General features: G+C 39.2%; 1 protein-coding gene across 2 annotated transcripts in view; it reads left to right on the plus strand.

Annotated features, from left to right (window-relative positions):
• Window positions 1–17,879, plus strand: part of LOC101741720 (ATP-binding cassette sub-family G member 1) — a 54,642-nt gene that overhangs the window by 26,944 nt on the left and 9,819 nt on the right. For both annotated transcript variants that reach the window (XM_012690906.4, XM_038014480.2), the window contains exons 3-6: window positions 7,074–7,191; window positions 9,837–10,026; window positions 13,822–13,967; window positions 17,147–17,385. In XM_012690906.4, the coding sequence (XP_012546360.2) occupies window positions 7,074–7,191; window positions 9,837–10,026; window positions 13,822–13,967; window positions 17,147–17,385 (693 nt within the window). The remainder of the gene's footprint in view (window positions 1–7,073; window positions 7,192–9,836; window positions 10,027–13,821; window positions 13,968–17,146; window positions 17,386–17,879) is intronic.

Below are 17,879 nucleotides of genomic sequence, written 5' to 3' on the forward strand. Positions count from 1 at the left end.
AGGGCATAGTGAATTATATATGCTACTAATAAAAAGTCTTATATATTTTCATCTATTTAGACTACATATTATGCATAAAAACGTTCAGATTTTTACCTATCTAGGCGTAAGAAAACTATATCATCGTATTTTTTTATTGCTTACATAGGTGGACGAGCTCACAGCCCACCTGGTGCTAAGCGGTTACTGGAGCCCATAGACATCTACAATGTAAACGCGCCACCTACCTTGAGATATAAGTTCTAAGATCTCAAGTATAGTTACAACGGCTGCCCAACCCTTCAAACCGAAACGCATTACTGCTTCACGGCAGTAATAGGCAGGGTGGTGGTACCTACTCGCGCGGACTCACAAGAGGTCCTACCACCAGTAATTACGCAAATTATAATTTTGCGATTTTTATTACACGATGTTATTCCTTCACAGTGGAAGTCAATCGTGAACATTTGTTGAGTACGAATTTCGTTAGAAAAATTGGTATCCGCCTGGGATTCGAACACCGGTGCATCGCTCAACACGAATGCAACCGGACGTCTTATCCTTTAGACCACGACGACTTTAAATTACTTAAATACCCGTTATTATAAGTCCTACTGTCATTATAGATATTCCTTGACGACAAAACTATTAATGAAGGTATTGGTAATATGGTTTATTATCTACATTTAAAATTTTGAAGGGCACGACTGCTTGGCGGGTCGAGCCAGCAGAGCTATGGAATGTTCTTTTTTGTAAAGGAAGGATTACTAGGGGCCCTTTCTAGTTTCACCAAGACAGGTGGGCGAGTAAAGGCTCAGCCAGGAGAAGTGGGATTTGCTAACAAGTGCCCGAGCGCCTTCGAAGAAACCCTAACCATTCAAGGTCAGCTGCTTCGCGAATGGATCTACTACCGAATCGGATCACGACGCGCCGAAAAACTCAGCGGGCTGATGTATGGATTAGGTTGCACGTTGAAATTTCCCGTTTCATTGTTCTCGTCAAACCCGTCGATTGCGTCGAAGGGCTAGGCGAGTAAATTAACTCACACACACAGTCCACTGAGTGGTAGATTCTGCGAAGTACTGCACTAGGGTTAGTGTTAGCAACGTTGTCAGGTATGAGCCCCGTGAGCTCACCTACTTTTTGGGCTACGCTGACATAGCCTCACAGGGCTATTAGCTTAGGTAGAAAAGAAAAAAAAAACTCGAAATCTTAGCCGAGTTCGTCGAGTACGGGTACTATATAATGTGTTTTTTTTTTGGTCAGGAGGAAATCGCCGGGCTTCCGCCCTCTACTGGGGAGAGCATGTCGAAGTCGAACCGACTAAAACCTCCTGTCGCTCAACAACCAAAGTCCAAACCTCGCATGAGACAGAACTTCTGAAAGGGCTATAATATAACGTGTAGGATAATATCTACGACCGCTTTTAATTAACCATGTCCAAAACTGTGCTCATAATGAAATAATGAACAAAACATCGCTTCGTCCCGCGACAGTGTTTCACAACATCGCGTTCCGACTAATGAATGTGCCAACACAGTGAAACAATAGCGGGGGTTCACGGGAGGTCATCTGTCTTCATTAAGACGTTTCGATCGCTTAAATTACCATAATGATGTCTATATTCGTTTGATTAGCTATGCGATCGACTGCATTCGTTATTTTTGGAATGAAAACGCTGCGGTTTACAATGAGGAATTTTTTTCTGGATTTTTCTTTTCGTTTTTTTTAACACTGGTATTGAGTAGTATAAGAACTGTCCTATATCATAACCGTGACTGATTCGCGGCACGAAGCACGACACGCATGCGAGCTCACAATACTCCCCCAACTACTTTGTATGCTACCTACTGCTACCCAATTTTAAAACGGTAGTGAAAAACTTTGTGAAACCAAGTTTGAGAGCTGGCGTCTAAAAATATTTGAGAAACGCGACTGCTGATAAAAAAAAGTAAACTCTGTTTGCTCAATAATGTCTTTTGGAAATGGTAAACTTAAGTGTGGTATTTTTTAAATTTTTATTATTACATAGGTAATGAAAATTCGAACATTATTTAAATGAAGAAAAAACACAGGATATTCTAAATAGCCCTCCGTTTTCCTCTTTACTTGTTATCGTGAAACTGGGTCACAAGACCGCGACTTTTGTTCTTAGACTGAACAAAACTCTTTTGTCTAAATCGTTAGTATGTAAAAAGAGTGACCGTGTGATTTTACCCGACTAAAAAACGACGCAGGGTTATGATTCAAGTATTATACGCGGATTGTGTGTGTGTGCGTTTTCGTGTGATCTTTTTTTTCTACCTAAGCTGATAGCCTTGAGATGCTATATCAGCGTAAACTAACCAGTAGGTGAGCTCACGGGGCTCAAACCTGACGACGTTGCTAACACTAGCCCTAGCAAGAGCAGTGCTTCGCAGAATCTACCACCGGATCGGAAACGCAACTTAATGAGAAGATCCGGCGAGAAACTCAGTGGGCTTTGTCTGTGGGTTAATTTACTCGTCGAGCCCTTCATCGCAAGCGACGGGTTCGACAAGAACGATGTCCGGTGCTTGGAGTACCTAAAATTATCGTTGTGGATCAGGAGGATCCGAGATGACGTGTTTTGGGCGACGTCTACTGTTTACCATTTGGTCCGCAAGATCGGGAATGTAGTTAACCGCGCGGCGGCGGCCACGATGAGAGAGTTCTCGTATTGTGCCGCTTTATCGAAATGAATCCGTGGGGTCGTCGCGTCCCCTTGCGGGGGCGCGGTGCGGGCCTCGTGGAAACCCCTCTGCCCGGACTGAATCTCCCTGCCTATTGAGGCAGGGGTGATGCATTGCGGGATGGTGTGTAGCAGGCGTAAGGTTTTGAGATGGGACGACTTCTTTTTACTGGTGGTAGGACCTCTTGTGAGTCCGCACGGGTAGGTACCACCACCCCGCCTATTTCTGCCGTGGAGCAGTAATGCGTTTCGGTTTGAAGGGCGGGGCAGCCGTTGTAACTATACTGAGACCTTAGAACTTATGTCTCAAGGTGGGTGGCGCATTTACGTTGTAGATGTCTATGGGCTCCGGTAACCACTTAACACCAGGTGGGCTGTGAGCTCGTCCACCCATCTAAGCAATAAAAAAAAAACTTCTTTCTTCTTTTCCTGAAATGAATCGAGTGGCTCTCCCTATTATTAATACCGAACATTTTTAAGTTATCAACCAACTTCGCGACTTCAAATCGGTCAAGCATGATAACAATTATACTAATGTCAGCGCTTGGCGTGCATATTCCGTATCAAGTTTCATTAATAATAATATAAAAACTAGTGGTCGTATCGTGGTCGAAACTCGACCATAACTAATTTAAATTATAAGTTTGAACATTATTATGGTTCTATTGTCACATTTCTATAATAGGTAATAGTATTTTTATAATCACTCGTTTCGCCAAAACTTATAGTATGGCAAATAATATTATAATTAATTACAAACAATATGTCTTATCTATTCTCAATTTGACAGCAGATTTTAAACAATAAACAAGAAAGTATGTGTGTGTCAAATACATGGTAGTGTGCGTAAAGTTTTTTTTTATGGAATAAATGTATTATATTTTTTATCCATAATCAAAAAAAAAACAAGCATTCTCCACTCCTCTCTATAAAACTAGGAAATTTCATACTCCTACGTCCGCGCAATTGTCGTAAAAAGGGGTACAAAGTTTTTGCTTCACGTATTTATATATAAACTAGCGACCCGCCCTTGCTTCGCTTCAGAAACATTCAATTTTATTATTGATAGGTGAGTCCCGCAATGTTACCCGCGGTTATTGTCGTACCGCGGGTGAGGCCGCGGGGCAAAGCTAGTCTTAAAAAAAGCCTAAGTTACTCCTTATATCATCAGCTACCTTTCAGTGAAAGTCTCATCAAAATCGGTCCAGCCTTCCCAGAGGTAGGCAGCGGCTTGGCTCTGCCCCTGGCATTGCTGAAGTCCATGGGCAACGGTAACCACTCACCATCAGGTGGGCCGTATGCCCGTCTACCTACAAAGGCAATAAAAAAAAAAAAAAAAGATTAGCCGGAACAAACAGACAGACAGACAGACAAAAATTGTAAAAAATGTTATTTTGGTGTATGTATCGTATATATATTCATATGCATGTAGTAAAAAGCGGTTATTTCAATATTACAAACAGACACTCCAATTTTTTTTATATGTATAGATGTATAGATAAAGTACATTTAGATATCTGTATGCACATGCCGTTTATCAACGAACAATCAAATGTAATTATGTTAATCGCTTAGAAAAATAATTGTGCAAAACAATGTAATAACAACGGTAGACTTTGTAAATAAATTGCGATAGCGTTATTTAAATACAGGAAAACATTAAAGGTTAATTATTACATATCTATTAGGGTTTTGTGTTTGGGCGTGATTGCAGAAAAATGATTCTATGCAATTAAAAATATGGGTTGTATTTGAGAGGTTTCTGAAAACCAAATACCTTTCATAAATGGTGATTCTTAACGAATAGCGGTGTACGCAATAACAGTCGCAATAAGATATATATGTATATACCAGTGTGCTTAGTGTAAGTTTTTTAACGTTCTCGACCGCGTAAACGTTAACTCACATTTGTATGGAGTTGGAACAGCGCCCCTAGCGGCAAACGTAAACAAACTTTCTAACTCCATACAAATCTGAGTTAACTTTTACGTTATCGAGAACGTTAAAAAACTCGCACTAAGCACACTGTCATGAAGATAAAATAGTTTGTTCGTCAAGGGAAGTTGGTTTTATGTCCGAATCTTGTCATACGATCACACAGAGAACTGTTTTAGCCAAAGATGTTACATTCATTCATTTTTCTAGGAAAAACAAAATTATAAATTAATAATGCTACAAAAACGGCCACTAAATACGTACTCGTATATACTTAGTGAACATTATATCTTGACTGGTGGGAGGACGTCTTGTGAGTCCGCACGGGTAGGTACCAGCACCCTGCCTATTTCTGCCGTGAAGCAGTAATGCGTTTCGGTTTTTTTTACGACCCACCTGATGAGTGGTTACCGTCGCTCACGGACGTCAGCAATGCCAGGAGCAGAGCCAAGTCGCTGCCTACCGTTAAGTACTCTCCACAAGCCTCGTTTAAAGAAGGACATGCCATAGCGCTCGAGAAACACCGCGGAGGGGAGCTCATTCCATAACCGGATGGTACGTGGCAAAACCTTTGGAAACGCACTGTGGATGACCGTAGTGGCTCCAGGTAATATGGATGAACTCTGCTCCGGTAGCGGGCATTGCGATGGTAAAAACGAGATGATGGTATCAAGGGTATATAATTGAAGGGCGGAGCAGCCGTTATGCTGTAAAAATTGAGACCTTAGAACTTATAACTCAAGGTTGGTGGTGGCATTTACGTAGTAGATAATGGGCTTCGGTAACCATTTGACATCAGGTGGGCCGTCCACCCAGCTAAGCAATAAAATATAAACAAATAAAATACTTAAAACGTTGCATCCTTTTTTATGGAGGTAGGGTTTACCGGTTATCCGGAGGCCCGGAGGTTCTAGCACGGCGTTTGTAAAGTTATAAAAAATGCCACCAAGTACGCCTCCGCTAGCTGCTTTTGCCTTTGTATTTTTCCGCGCGTTTTCGCTAATGACGGACTAGTGTTCAGTGTGCTTGGGGATTTATCCCCGTTAGCGGCTTGAGTTTGTCGGTACGTCAATTGTATAAAAAGAAAACAAAAAAAAACATAGGTATAATTATGATCACCGTCGTAATAATAGGTTGTATCCTTAAACGAAAACGTGACAAAGAACAAGTTACGTTTGCCCAATAAAATAATAATAGGTAATTGCTTTTGTGATTACGAACTATGCTTATCGTGAATTGTTTTTAAATCAAATTTTATATTTATATATGTATATATTTGCATTGATAACTCGGTTTAATTTGAACGAACAAAAGGTTTCCGATCAGTAGTTACTGTTTTAACAATTTTGCGAAATATCGCAACTTATTTCATGTGACGTAATTCGGAGCCAAATTAAGAGACGCTAACTATAGAATGATGATGATAAATTCACGCTCATTTTGGCTAAGTTGCCATGGCACTGATGCGAATATATGGACCATGGAATTATACTAGAATATGGCTGATCAACTTTTTTGGCGCTCGAGCCAAACAACGATTCAGACGTTTTTGGCGGGCCATTTTGACGATTATCTTTTTAGTCATTTTTAATTAAGAATAAAGTTAAAGTTGATACATGGGCCGCCGTCGCTAGAGCAGTTTTGCACGAAAATAAGTTATTTAAAATAGGTTATAATTAGTTACATTATGTTTTTATATCTAAAAAGCCTAAACAAATTTGAAATTCTAGAATGACCTTTTGACATTTCGTTGGGAATATTACAGTAACAATAAACATGCTGTGTGTATGTATATAATGTGTATGTGTATATAACACATACGATCAAAGCTACTGGTTTTAGGCATATAGTAAACAAACTTACATTGAACTCAATAGGATGAGAAGTGACGCAGAATAGTGATTTAAAGACGTCCCTGTGTAGTATTGAAGAGAGAAAGAAAGAGAAGAGAAAAAGATTGTGAAGAAGATCAAGCTACGAACAGAAAAGTGTGACAAACTAGGGGATTCCTTCAGCAAAGGGAGTTGACGTCGCCCAAAACACGTCATTACGGATCCTCCCGATCCATTAACGGTGCTTTTAGGTACCACAAACACCGGTCACCGTACTCGTCGAACCCGTCCCTTGCGACGAAGGGCTCGACGAGTAAATTAATCCGCAGACACAGCCCACTGTCTTCTCGGTGGGCCGCGTTTCCGATCCGGCGGTAGATTCTGCGAACCACTGCTCTTGCTAGGGCCAGTGCTAGCAACACTCCGGTTTGAGCCCCGTGCTACATATTAGGACGAAGCTGAAATAGCCTCTCAAGGCTTAGCAAGGCAAGCAATGGTAGGAGAAAAAAAAAGCAAAGGGAACTTTAATGATAGAATATAAAGGTTTTATAAATTAAAATGAATAATAAAAATTAAATTCAATAATACTGACTAAATCATGTTTATTTTGTTCATAGGTTCAAAGATAATATTGCGAAGCTTAAATGGCGACTTTCGATCGGGTCAGCTCACAGCCATCCTTGGTCCTTCAGGAGCTGGGAAAAGCTCCTTACTGAATATTTTAGCGGGATACAGGTGAGCTTTTTGATTTTTTTTTATTGCCCTTGTAGGCAAACGGATCAGAAACGCGACTCACTGAGAAGAACCAGCGAGAAACTCAGTGGGCTGTGTCTATGGGTCAATTTACTCAACGAGCCCTTCGTCGCAAGCGGCGGGTTCGGCGAGGGCAGTGACCGGTGCTTCTAAATTTCATTTCCCGCATCCCTGTCCTTGAACCATTATCTCACCTATTTCTGTAGCGAAGTAGTATTGCTTTCCAATTGGAGTAGTGGGGCAGCCGTTGTACTATAGAACTGACACTAATTTCTCAACGTTGGCGACGGGATTTATGTTGTTAATGTAATAACCCATAGGGGTTCCGAAAACCACTTAAGACCAGGTGGATGTAATAAAAAAATATTGTTACGACTAGTGACGATTTACAAATTTGCGAATTTGTTTTGGCAACTGGTCTCGCAAACGACTTTTCGCCAGGAGGGTCTACTTCGAAGACAACATTAACACTTGTTATCTGTTCAAACAGGAGTTTAATTACATCAATAAACCGTCTCACTACGGGTATAGGTTAATTGTACGTCATTATTAATGTCGTATCCTTGACTTGAATGATTGCTTGTAATTATCCGACGAGTATTTATTACATGCGATTTAAATATTATAATTACATTGTCTCTCTGTAGCAGGCTAACATGCTAAATTGAGTATACATTTTATTTATAGTATTTATATTGTGTTATAGACATCGTTGTGTATGTTGTACGTACTATGAATTGGGCTAATTCAAATCGAAATAAAGTACGTCTACCTACAATGGAAATAAAAAAAATTATCTTACACATAATTGAGACTGTCAGCGCAAAAGTGGCCTAATCTTACCACAGTATGGAGATAATTATGTTTGAATTTACTTTTACGCTGCTTCGTAGGCAAAAGCAATACGCGCAAATTAATGTTCACAAAGCCATCTGTTAACTAGGGGTCAAAATAGGCCGGTTTTGTTTTGAAAACTTTATAATGTTTTAAATAAATTGCCAATATACCTAGTCAGGTCATAAATTCTGTCACATGTTTAATGTAAAATAATTGAAACAAGTTTATTCATTATGTAACCATTCATATACCAAAATGAACTTAACAAAACATAGATTCTTATGACACTAAAGTTTATTCAAAATGACCTCCGTGATTTTGAATACAGGCCTTCAATCTGCGCGGCCAGTCGTCTATCGCAGCACGAACGAGGTCCATGTCAATATCGGCGGCTGCCTTAATCAAGGATGTCTTGAGTGACTCCAAATTGGGATGAGGCTTTGAGCACGCCTTTTCCTCCAAGTGTTGCCATATCTTGTAATCTAACGGATTCAAATCTGGACTGGAGGAGGGCCAGTCTTCGTGCCGGATGAAGTCGATTTCACGCGCCGCCAGCCAGTCTTGTGTGCTCTTCGCTCTATGAACTGGCGCCGAATCTTGTTGGAATACCCAGTGCCTGTTATTGAACATGGTATGAGAAACAGGTACCACAAGGTTCGTCAGGACTGTATTTTGATACACAACTGCATTCGTTTTTACACCTTTCTCACAAAAATGTACCTCTGTTAAGCCCCAATAAGAAACTCCCAACCATACCATGAGCGAGGATGGAAAATGACCTCGTTGGACACGCGGAGTACGGTTGCTTGCTTCTTCATGACTGTGTGCGTACACCTTATCATTTTTTTTTGTTGTAGCTCTCTTCTACGGTAAAAATTTTTTCATCCGAAAAAAGAATTTCCCGATATTTTTTTCCCGCGTACCGCTTCAACAAAGCGCGGCATCTCTTCAGTCTCAGGTCCATTAGACGAGCATTCAAACGATTTCCTGTTTTTCTTCGATATGCCCGAAGCCCTAAGTCTTCATTTAACACCCTTTTCACCGTGGTTCTGCTTAACCCCATCTGAAGGGCCAACATTTTCTGCTTACGTTTGGGATTTCTTTGAATTCGCGCCTTCACAGCTTTTATCACTGCTGGATTCCTAACAGACCGAGGGCGACCACTTCTTGACCTGTCATCTACACTAGAGTCTTCATTGTATCGTTTGATGGTACGATAAACGAATCTTTTGGTTATATTCAAATTTTTCAGTATGTTAAAAATGTGATTTGTCGCGTAACCGCAACGATGCAACGCAATAACTGCAACACGGTCTTCTTTAAGCGTCCACTCCATATTTAAAAATGAGTAAAATTCTAAATGTATACTATTTTTATTTTCATGAACTATTCGAAATTCGAATTCAATAAACTTTTTTGTGGCCAGCATTCTAAAAGAAAAGTTTTTACTGTGTGACAATACTTATGACCTGACTAGGTATATAAGCATGAATATGAAAAATTGTGGGTTAGGTCACTTTTGCGCAGACGGCCACAATTGTTCTTTCATCATCTTAGTAAAGCTTCAAAGCAACGCAGATTTATGAATTAAATGTTTAAATGTTTTAATAATTTTGCTAATTTTAATTTTACTAACATACAAGTATTACTCTACTTACAACATATGGACTTAAGATGGTCTGAATTAAATAATTTTAATTTATTTATTTATTTTTTAGTAATACCACGGAGACTTTGAACTGCCATATTTCTAAGTTCTTTACACGAAATACACGAAATCTCTTTGTCAGGGTTAACGGGTCGACCGGCCTGATCTCCACCAATGGACTGCCTCGCGACCTTCGGCAATTCCGGAAGATGTCCCGGTACATCATGCAGGAGGATTTACTGCAGCCCTTCATCACTGTGCTGGAGGCAATGTCGATGGCCGCAGACCTGAAGCTCGGGTCCGGGGTGGCGAAAGAGACAAAAGCCGTTGTGGTAATTATGTAGCTTTTTAATAAAAATATAAGGAAAAGTTCGTTTAGAAACGTATTCGTTTGGAATGTATTTAGTAGTTTTCCAGGCTTTTTTTTTTTATTGCCCTTGTAGGCAGACGAGCATACGGCCCACCTGATGGTGAGTGGTTACCGTCGCCCATGGACTTCACCAATGCCAGGGGTAGAGCCAAGGCGCTGCCTACCGCAATTCCGACTTCCAGCCTAAAATATTTTTACAATTACTTGTTTAAAACTCATTCTATAGGCAATCAATCGCATTTAATGCTTTTTTTTTAACGTTATGTTTATAATTAATCGCTTATAAACATAACGTTTTGAAAAGGTTAAATCCAATAGATAACTCTTCCTCTGATTTCTGCCGAGGATATCAGATTGATGCCTGCTTAGCATTAGCGCAACAAATTTATTTTTTTTGATTGCGTAGATGGGTGGACGAGTTCACAGCCCACCTGGTGTCAAGTGGCTACCGGAGCCCATAGACATCTACAACGTAAATGCCGCCACCCACCTTGAGATATGAGTTCTAAGGTCTCAATATAGTTACAACGGCTGTCCCACCCTTCAAACCGAAATGCATTACTGCTTCACGGCAGAAATAGGCGGGGCGGTGGTACCTACCCGTGCGGTCTCACAAGAGTTCTTACCACCCGTAAAAATCTGTTTTCTACCCTATAAATATTAACGCAAAACTGTTGTTACGTATAAGTCTTAAAACGCGCTATTGAAGACTCCTTAAAATGCGAAAAGGCAAAAATCAAAGCGAATCTTTAACAAGTATACCTACCTAATGGAAAATTATTAAAATTTCAACATGCGTCTTGAAAACTGCAAACTGAACCTTATTGATCTATTTTTATTAAAAAAGCAAAACGGTTTTGCGTTGCAATTGAATTTTTCTGCAGTTTTGGAACGAACAAAGTTCTTTGAGTTAAATCAAAATAAAATAATAAGGATCGTTAGTTGGTTTTAACTGTGTGTGCTTGTAGAATATTTTTATTAATCATACACGGCCATCTGGCGCCCCAAAACTATAATTCCCTGGTACTTCAGGAACCACAGAATTATTTACGTTGTGATATGTACATGTGATTGTGATCATATCAAAGAACAATTTTGATTATGAAACAATCCGGCAATAAAAGCTTTTGTTGAAGATTTCTTTTTAAAACAAAATATTGAGATTTAACGATAGACAAGATCACGTTCGTCTCAACACTAATCGGTATTATACCCAGATATAGAGTGCAAATTTTCGGTTTGCTACACTAATTTTTCCCGAAGTGGGAATCGACGATATTGGACCTTCCACCCGTCAGTGTGGGATGCTAACAATTGCGCTATACGGTCGAAAGAGAAAAAAAAGCCCATTCGTAAATGCAATTTGTTGGTTGCAAAATATTGTGTTACCATGACAGCACACAACACGCAACTCATCTGGCCTTGATCTTTAGAAGCTAGAAGATTACCTGTTTTAAATTACTGCGTTGATTACTTTAAATGAAGATATAATTGAATTATACTGATTGTAGCTCGCATTGAGATTAACCATTCTTTCTATTTCTGCGGCGAAGTAAACCAAACGCTTTCCGTTTCACAGGCTGGGAAAGTATACAAAATAATTCAGACTTGAGAGATTTCTTACTATTGTTAAGCCGGTAAGAGTAACGTCATCTATCGCCGAATAGTCGAACGAATATCGGAGGATCTAGTAGCATCTAGAACGATGTGGAATATTCTCGACGATTGTAGGGATTTCGTCTCGACTATATAAGTGTTCGGACTTCATCAGAGCTGAAGACTGGCCGTCGTCTAGTCCCGATCTTAATCCGCTGGATTATGATTTATGGTCAGTTTTAGAGAGTACGGCTTGCTCTAAACGCCATGATAATTTGGAGTCCCTAAAACAATCCGTACGATTGGCAGTGAAAAATTTTCCCATGGAAAGAGTGCGTGCTTCTACTGATAACTGGCCTCAAAGTTTAAAGGACTGTATTGCAGCCAATGGAGACCACTTCGAATAAGCTTTTTATACTTTAAGTTGTTTTATATTTATGTATTAAACTAACACACTGTAAAAGTAATAAATCTTATTTGCAATAGAATTTTTTTTTCCTTTGTCTCAGTAATTATGGCAAGACTAGGGATATATAAGTTGCTCCGGGAGCCAGTCAATTGCAATACAAACTCAATATTCCCTACAGACTCCGTAACGGCTGGAGCGATCAGCGATCGATTCAAAGTCAAATCAAGCAAAGCGCGCATGCCTGTCTTGTTGGTTTGGCGGGAAGCCAAATATATTTGACAGATGCCTGAATCTCACTTACGACATTTTCAAGATAAGCTTTTACTTAAACAATTTCCGAACAATCACATTCGGAGCGTCGGTCTACCGAGCAATATCACCCGCTCAGTGGAAGACCTTCCCTTCGTCGTATACCTCCAAAGTTGGTCATTATATATTAAAAAAAAAACAGAACGGCAAAATAAATTCTTGTTTTGTTGATCACTCCTAATAGTTTAAGGTACCGAATGTAGTTACCCTTCGCAAATCTTGAATCGGACGCATTCCCTTTCTGAAATTCCTACGATCGAAACCGTAAATGACTTGAACACGAAGAAAAACATAAAATTAGCCAGATTGTTTGCATTCACCGGTACTGATTATAGATTGTGATTTACGAGGAACGTAATAATAATTCTGTTGAATAAAATTTGATTTGGGCCAAAGTTGTCGCTTTGCATACGCTATTTTTTGGAACGAAGTTCCTTACGGCAGGCTTGGAGGAGATAGGGATTTTGCTGCGCGACCGAACTGAAAAAAATGTGATAGTAAAACCGTAAGAAAAAGTCCGTGGAATAAAACCGTTAAATGAGACGTGCGTAGGCGCGACAGTCGTATACACAAGCGAGTTGTGTATATTTTGTAATTATTTCTATTTCTATGTAATTTTATGTTGTCAAACAAAAATAAAGAGACATATTTTGTTATTTTAATTGATAATTTGAATTACGTTTTTTTTTATTATACGTAATTTATTATTTCCTAAAATACTGAATTTCCTAAACACTTTCCTGTACTTAAATAAAAACTAATCAGCAAAATTTAAGAGAGAAATCAAGAAAACCTACATAAAATTGCACGATTTTTTTTTTGCAAATTGTGTCGATTTTACATTAGCCGAAGGAACTTCGTTCCTACCTGATGTCCCACGACACCACATCTTTTTGTTTTTATTGTTATATTTTTCTTATCGTTATTAGCCTAAGGCGCACGGACCGGAGTTATTATTAATAATTCGTAATGTTATCGCATTTTTGACGGAATTTATTAGGAAAACCCAAGAGGGTTCCCAAAGTAATCAAACAATAAAAAACGTGGATAGTTTAAAAATGAATGTTTTTTATATTAAAAACTTTTGGGTATTGGTATCCAATTATGAGAGAGGCCTATGTCTAGCAGTGGACGACTGTGGGCTGCTGATGATGATGATCCATATATGGTAATTATGTATTACCATATTAACGTAAATTCATTAACTTCAATACAATAGTAAGCCAATTCCAGCCGTCTAGACCACCTAGATACCTAGCTCGCTTTGACCTTTCTCTCTCTCCACGGTCGAGTGGTTCGCGAAACGCTCTGTCTATCTTCTCACTCTCGCTCTTCGTAAATTGTATCTTTTCTCTCTAGCCGTAACGAATCTGTCGCGAGTTAAATTTTACCCTAAACGCGCCTAAAGAAGTTTCACTTCAAAAAGAAGCTGTTCATTTGCAGGTGGAAGAAATAATTCAGCTGTTGAGACTCGGCAAAGCCAGGAACACAGCCACCGAGAGACTGTCGGGAGGGGAGAGAAAACGATTATCTATTGGCCTGGAGCTGCTTAACAACCCGCCTGTAATTTTCCTAGACGAACCCACAACGTGAGTAAATTCAGGGAAAACATGTCATTTAAAATAAATTGTAAGTAATTGTATGCAATGCTTTAAAAAAAAAAACTTAAATATCATTCTGATTTATTTATTATTGCTTAGATGGGTGGACACGAGCTCACATCCCACCTAGTGTTACGTGGTTAGTGGAGCCCACAGAAGTCTACAACGTAAATGCGCTACCCACCTTGAGATATAAGTTGTAAGGTCTCAAGTATAGTTACAACGGCTGCCCCACCCTTCAAGCCGAAACGCATTACTGCTTCACGGAAGAATAGGCAGGGTGGTGGTACCTACCCGCGCGGACTCACAAGAGGTCCTACCATCAGTAACAATTATTTTCATATTTTTTTTCTGTTGATATCGCTCAGGATATTAGTATAAAACTATGGTTTTGTTATCGGTCCGTGATGCGTGGTAAAATTTTCAAGTTAAACAGATTTCTTGAAGTCGGTGAGAGAATAACGTTAAAGTATTGTGTTACATACTATTTTACAATTACCTGAGACTACAGATTAACAGTCACCCGGCTCCAATTTAGGATTCCCCGTGTTATGGTTACCAGAGACTGATAAACATAATTATTTATATACGTTTAAATAATATATAAACAATGAAGAGTCAGACAAAGAGCAAACAAACCTGTTTAGAAGTCGTCGTGGCCTAAAGAATAAGACGCTTAAACAGCGATGCATCGGTGTTCGAATCCCGCCGCGGTGCCGGCAGGTTTTTCTAATGAAATACGTACTTAACAAATGTTCACGATGGTCTTCCGCGGTGAAGGAATAACATCGTGTAATAAAAAACAAACCCGCAAAATTTCAATTTGGCTAATTACTGGTAGTAGGACTTTTGTGAGTCCGGATAAATATATATATCCTTTAGGCCACGACGACTTCATCTCTTATCTCCCCTTTTATTTCACATTAAATTGGCCGTCACGAAATTGATGACTTTAAATTCGAATCCATGATAAAGCAAGCCCAGACCAACCGCCATCCTTGATGTTTCTAGTGATAAATCTTGGAATTTATTCATATATAATTTAACTAAAAATATCATTTCCGCGTTAACAAATGAATAATGTATTTGTATAAAGTAATGACTTTGTAATGAATCTAAATAAAGAATTTCTGGGTCAGTAAAATTTAAAAGATTTTATTATGAGTTCGTCCATTGCACAGGCAAAGCGTGACGCCTTGTCGATTGTATAAAAAATGGAATGAACCGAAACGAATAGAATAGAAATTGATTATGGAAATAAATTAAATGGGACTATATGAGGGGTTAAATAATTGTTCAGTTTGTGAACGTAAAAATATCAGCGAGGTTCGTCATGACACCAAACTCCCCTTTCCAACTCAGCCGCCAAGAGCAACGCATCTTATAGTTTTCTTAAATTAAGTCGTTAATTTATCATATTACGCGCTGAGGTTCGGGATAAACAAAAAGTACAAATTAACATTTTATCATATATCTTTAAACGAGCAATTCTTGTAAGTATATAAAATATATAATCTGAATTTCGGAAACGGCTCCAACGATTTTCATAAAATTTAGTATACAGGGGATTTCGGGGGCGATAAATCGATCTAGCTACGATTTATTTTCAGAAAATGTTGTTTTATTCGTGTTTTCAATAATCAACTTTATCGATAATCAACTTTATGACTCTTCCCGACATCTATTGGCGAATAATAATACTATTTTTACTGCTTTAAAGACACAACAAGAGGGCGTTATAAAAAAAAAAGCCGAGCAAAGCTTAGTCGTCACCTGGTTAACACTTAAAACACTTAACGACCACTTTAAATTCTCAATCCACTTTTTCCGCTTCGCTTCAGGTGATCCGTTCGCTGTTTTGCTTCGAGTGATTCCGATTACTACATAGATTATACATATAATATTTGAGAGATTGCTAACTGACTCCGTGTCATCACTGGAACGCTTTTATAATCGATACGATATCCCTAGAATTATCGAGAACATTCCGCACAAGTCGAGTATGCTCGATATGCCTTTTCGCCATTTGACAATAGATGGCGTTGTACATCTCGAGCATTCTAGATTTTACAAGTTTTTTTGATATTCGACTCTGCTATTCGATGATGGATGGCATTGCTCTCACCGGCGTAACAATAAGGGCTCAATAAATATTTCATACAATAAATACAGTCCACGCTCAATTACCACAACGCAATAATAATGATTCAGTAACAAAACCGTGAGCACGTTCACATATCTGTCCAATAAAAAATAAAAAACAGTACACGGGCTATTTTTATCTTACAATATCAAGTTTCTTCATGATCGGCTATATTCGTTCGCGTTTTTAGAATTAATATCGTTATGTACTTGAAGCGGAGGTCACTGGTTGCACACGGTCGCGCAAAAAAAGTCATAATAGCGACTCCAATTTCCGTCATTTTATGTGATAAAATGTGTTCCACATCTAAGGCAAGGCAATTGTATTATTACAATAAACCATCACTCGGTCATGCTCGCTGTGACTTTTGTTAAATATATAGTAACTCTGCTTTTTATTAATACAAAATAAATTACGCACGATAACAGTCGTGACTTTATGATTCTGCGATAGAAAACTTCCCCGGATGTGCTAAAATAATTTTACTATGTTTTATCAGGATTGGATGAATGATTTAGAAAGAAACATCCATTTTTATTTATGTATATTTAGACATTTTCGCGTGATATCGAACAATAGTAAAACGGACGCACGGACTGACTAATAATAAAAATTACGCGTATTATTTCAATGAAATGATCTTCATTGTGGGGACGAATTTTTTCTGTTGTCTTTATTACTGTACTGCATGTAGGTCTGTTGCGAATTTTACAATTACGATTTTTAAATTTAATGAGTTCCCAAAAATTTTTTTTTGTTGCTTTTAATGGGTGGACGATCTCACAGCCCACCTGGTGTTAAGTGGTTACCGGAGCCCATAGACATCTACAACGTAAATGCGCCACCCACCTTGAGATATAAGTTCTAAGGTCTCAACGGCTGCCCTACCCTTCAAATCGAAACGCATTACTGCTTCACGGCAGAAATAGGCAGGGCGGTGGTACCTACCCAGCGGACTCTCGACACGGCCTACCACCAGTAATCGGTAAAGTAAAGTCGGTTTAATAGTTTTCGTCCGTTTCAGGGGCCTGGATGATGTGGCTTCATCAACCTGTGTCTCCCTTCTGAAGCGCGTGGCGCGTGGAGGCAGAACCGTCATATGCTCTCTGCACACCCCGTCAGCGCGACTCTTCGCGGAGTTCGACCACGTCTACGTAGTGGCTGACGGGAGATGTGCTTACCAGGGAACTTCTGCTGGAGTGGTTCCATTCCTCAACGACCTACAGTTACCTTGTCCGAAGACGTATAATCCTGCTGATTTTAGTGAGTTACCCTTGTTTATTGCTACAGAAAGAAACAACGATTTTTTTTACTTGGTAATAAATCCAACCCAGAAATAACAAGGAGAAGAATGAGAAAGTCTCAATTATCTTGTTATAAAGACGTCATCCTAGAAGCTGGAATCCTCAATTTACTATCACTACCTTTTTTTGAATTACAAAATCATTATTGACCCATTTTCTTACGGTAACCAGCGTGGTATCATCTTTTTTTTTCTTTTTCTTAGATGGATGGACGAGCTCACATTCCGCCTGGTGTTAAGTGGTCACTGGAGCCCATAGATCATAGCCATCTACAACGTAAATGCGCCACCCACCTCGAGATATAAGTTCTAAGGTCTCAGTATAGTTACAACGGCTACCCCACCCTTCGAACCGAAACGCATTACTACTTCACGGCAGAAATAGGCGAGGTGGTGGTACCTACCCGCGCGGACTCACAAGAGGTCCTACCACCAGTGATTACGCAAATTATAA

This window comes from Bombyx mori, chromosome 12 (assembly GCF_030269925.1).
Source record: "Bombyx mori chromosome 12, ASM3026992v2".
Lineage (NCBI taxonomy): Eukaryota > Metazoa > Arthropoda > Insecta > Lepidoptera > Bombycidae > Bombyx > Bombyx mori.